Source organism: Zea mays, chromosome 2 (genome assembly GCF_902167145.1).
Source record: "Zea mays cultivar B73 chromosome 2, Zm-B73-REFERENCE-NAM-5.0, whole genome shotgun sequence".
Lineage (NCBI taxonomy): Eukaryota > Viridiplantae > Streptophyta > Magnoliopsida > Poales > Poaceae > Zea > Zea mays.
The window spans coordinates 50,976,801-50,978,395 of record NC_050097.1 but is presented as its reverse complement, the minus strand read 5'-3'; the positions used below and the strand labels follow the sequence as shown (position 1 = coordinate 50,978,395).

Below are 1,595 nucleotides of genomic sequence, written 5' to 3'. Positions count from 1 at the left end.
TCTCCTGTCGGCGGATCGAGCTGCACCCCAGCAGAGCCAGTGCAGATCGGTGGTGGAAGACACCGTACAGCTTTACGCATCTAGTACGCGCGTCACATGTCAGTGGCACACAGTGAACTCCATCCTTCTACCACTGCAGTCCAGGTCCATATGCCGCGCGCGTGTTGGTAGTACGGCCGGCATACACAGATCGACACAGGCTCGGCTTGGCCGAGCGAAGTGTATTAACAGCGAGCAGCGACGTCATCTATATCTCTGGCTAGCAAATACCAATAGCACACACACATAACACATCGACTCGATCGTCGAACGCTAACATTACAACAACAACAACAATGGACATGGACGACCTCACCTTCCCTGCCACCTCGACGGCGCCGCCCGAGCCGCCGGCTGCCGTCGCAGGCCCACTCCCGGCAGCGGCGGCAGCGTGCCGCCAGCTCCCGTCCCCCCGGTTCGCGGTCGTCGCCAGATCGCCGCCGCCCTTGTCCCCTCCTCCCCCTCCCGCCGCCGCGCCACCGCCGGTGACAAGCAGCGGAGCACCCACGCTCACCGCCGTGGCGGCGCCGGCGGGGGCGGGAGGCGACGCCACGGAGGAGGACAGGATGGACCTGCTGTGGGAGGACTTCAACGAGGAGCTGGCGCGGGGCGCCTGCTGCTGCTGCCGCGCCGCCGCCGCCGGGCCGTGGTCGCCGTCGGACTCCGAGTCGGAGCCCGCGGCGGCCCGCGGGTGCGCGCCGGTGCTGCGGCCCTCATCCCGGGCCGGCGCCGTCCGGCACTGCCGCCGCCGCGCCGGGACGTGGGCTCTGCTCATGCGGATCTTCAGGAGGCTCTTCGTTGTCGAGAAGACCGTCGTCTCCAGGCGCCAGCGCCACCGCGCCGCTGCCAAGGCGAGGGCGCGCTGACGCGACGACCACGCACCCTTGCGCAGGCGCAGCCAGGCAGGCAGTTGCCATTTGCCTCCACGAATGTAATGAGTTGCTTCCTATGCGACAAGGGAAGAAGAACCATGCATGCGTTGCTTCCTTCCTATGCGATCGTACGGCCTACTAGTAAGTTACGTATTATACTGCTATGATAATCCATTAGACACGGGAGTGAGGAGGTCTGCTCTTGATGCTGTAAATAAATAGGATTTCAGTGTTGTTCATCGTCAGCTGATACAGAGAAATTAGAGCAGTGCCATAGCAATGTCGTCATTAAATCTCTTCATTCTCCCACTGTAAATTAATAATTTATTTATTACTAGCACTTCAATTTTTTGTTTTGCTAATCCTGTTCTATGAATTCCTCAGTAGTAGAACTGTAAATGGCTGGAAAAAAAGAAAGGACAGTGCATTTGCAGATTCTTCTTTATGTACACTTTATTATTATTATTAGTCACGAGGCGCTGTCTTGTGATTCATGGCTATCGTCGGAAGAAAGGAAGGTGCACGGCTTTCTCAGGACAGATTCTTTTTGGCGTGGAATCGTGGGGATGAAAAGGTGCCTACTGTGCTGTTTTACTTGGGGAGGATGCGTGTTTTTATCTCGGCGGCTCACGTCAGGACAAGGGGATATTAACTCGCGCCTGACTAAAGCTAAAAAGAGACCAC

General features: G+C 57.7%; 1 protein-coding gene across 1 annotated transcript; it reads left to right on the top strand.

Annotated features, from left to right (window-relative positions):
• Nucleotides 1-277: 277 nt before the first annotated feature.
• Nucleotides 278-1,247, top strand: LOC100274528 (uncharacterized). The gene has a single exon (NM_001148885.2). It carries the CDS (start codon nucleotides 336-338, stop codon nucleotides 903-905), a length of 570 nt encoding a protein of 189 aa, NP_001142357.2. The 5' UTR covers nucleotides 278-335; the 3' UTR covers nucleotides 906-1,247.
• The last annotated feature ends 348 nt before the right edge of the window (nucleotides 1,248-1,595 follow it).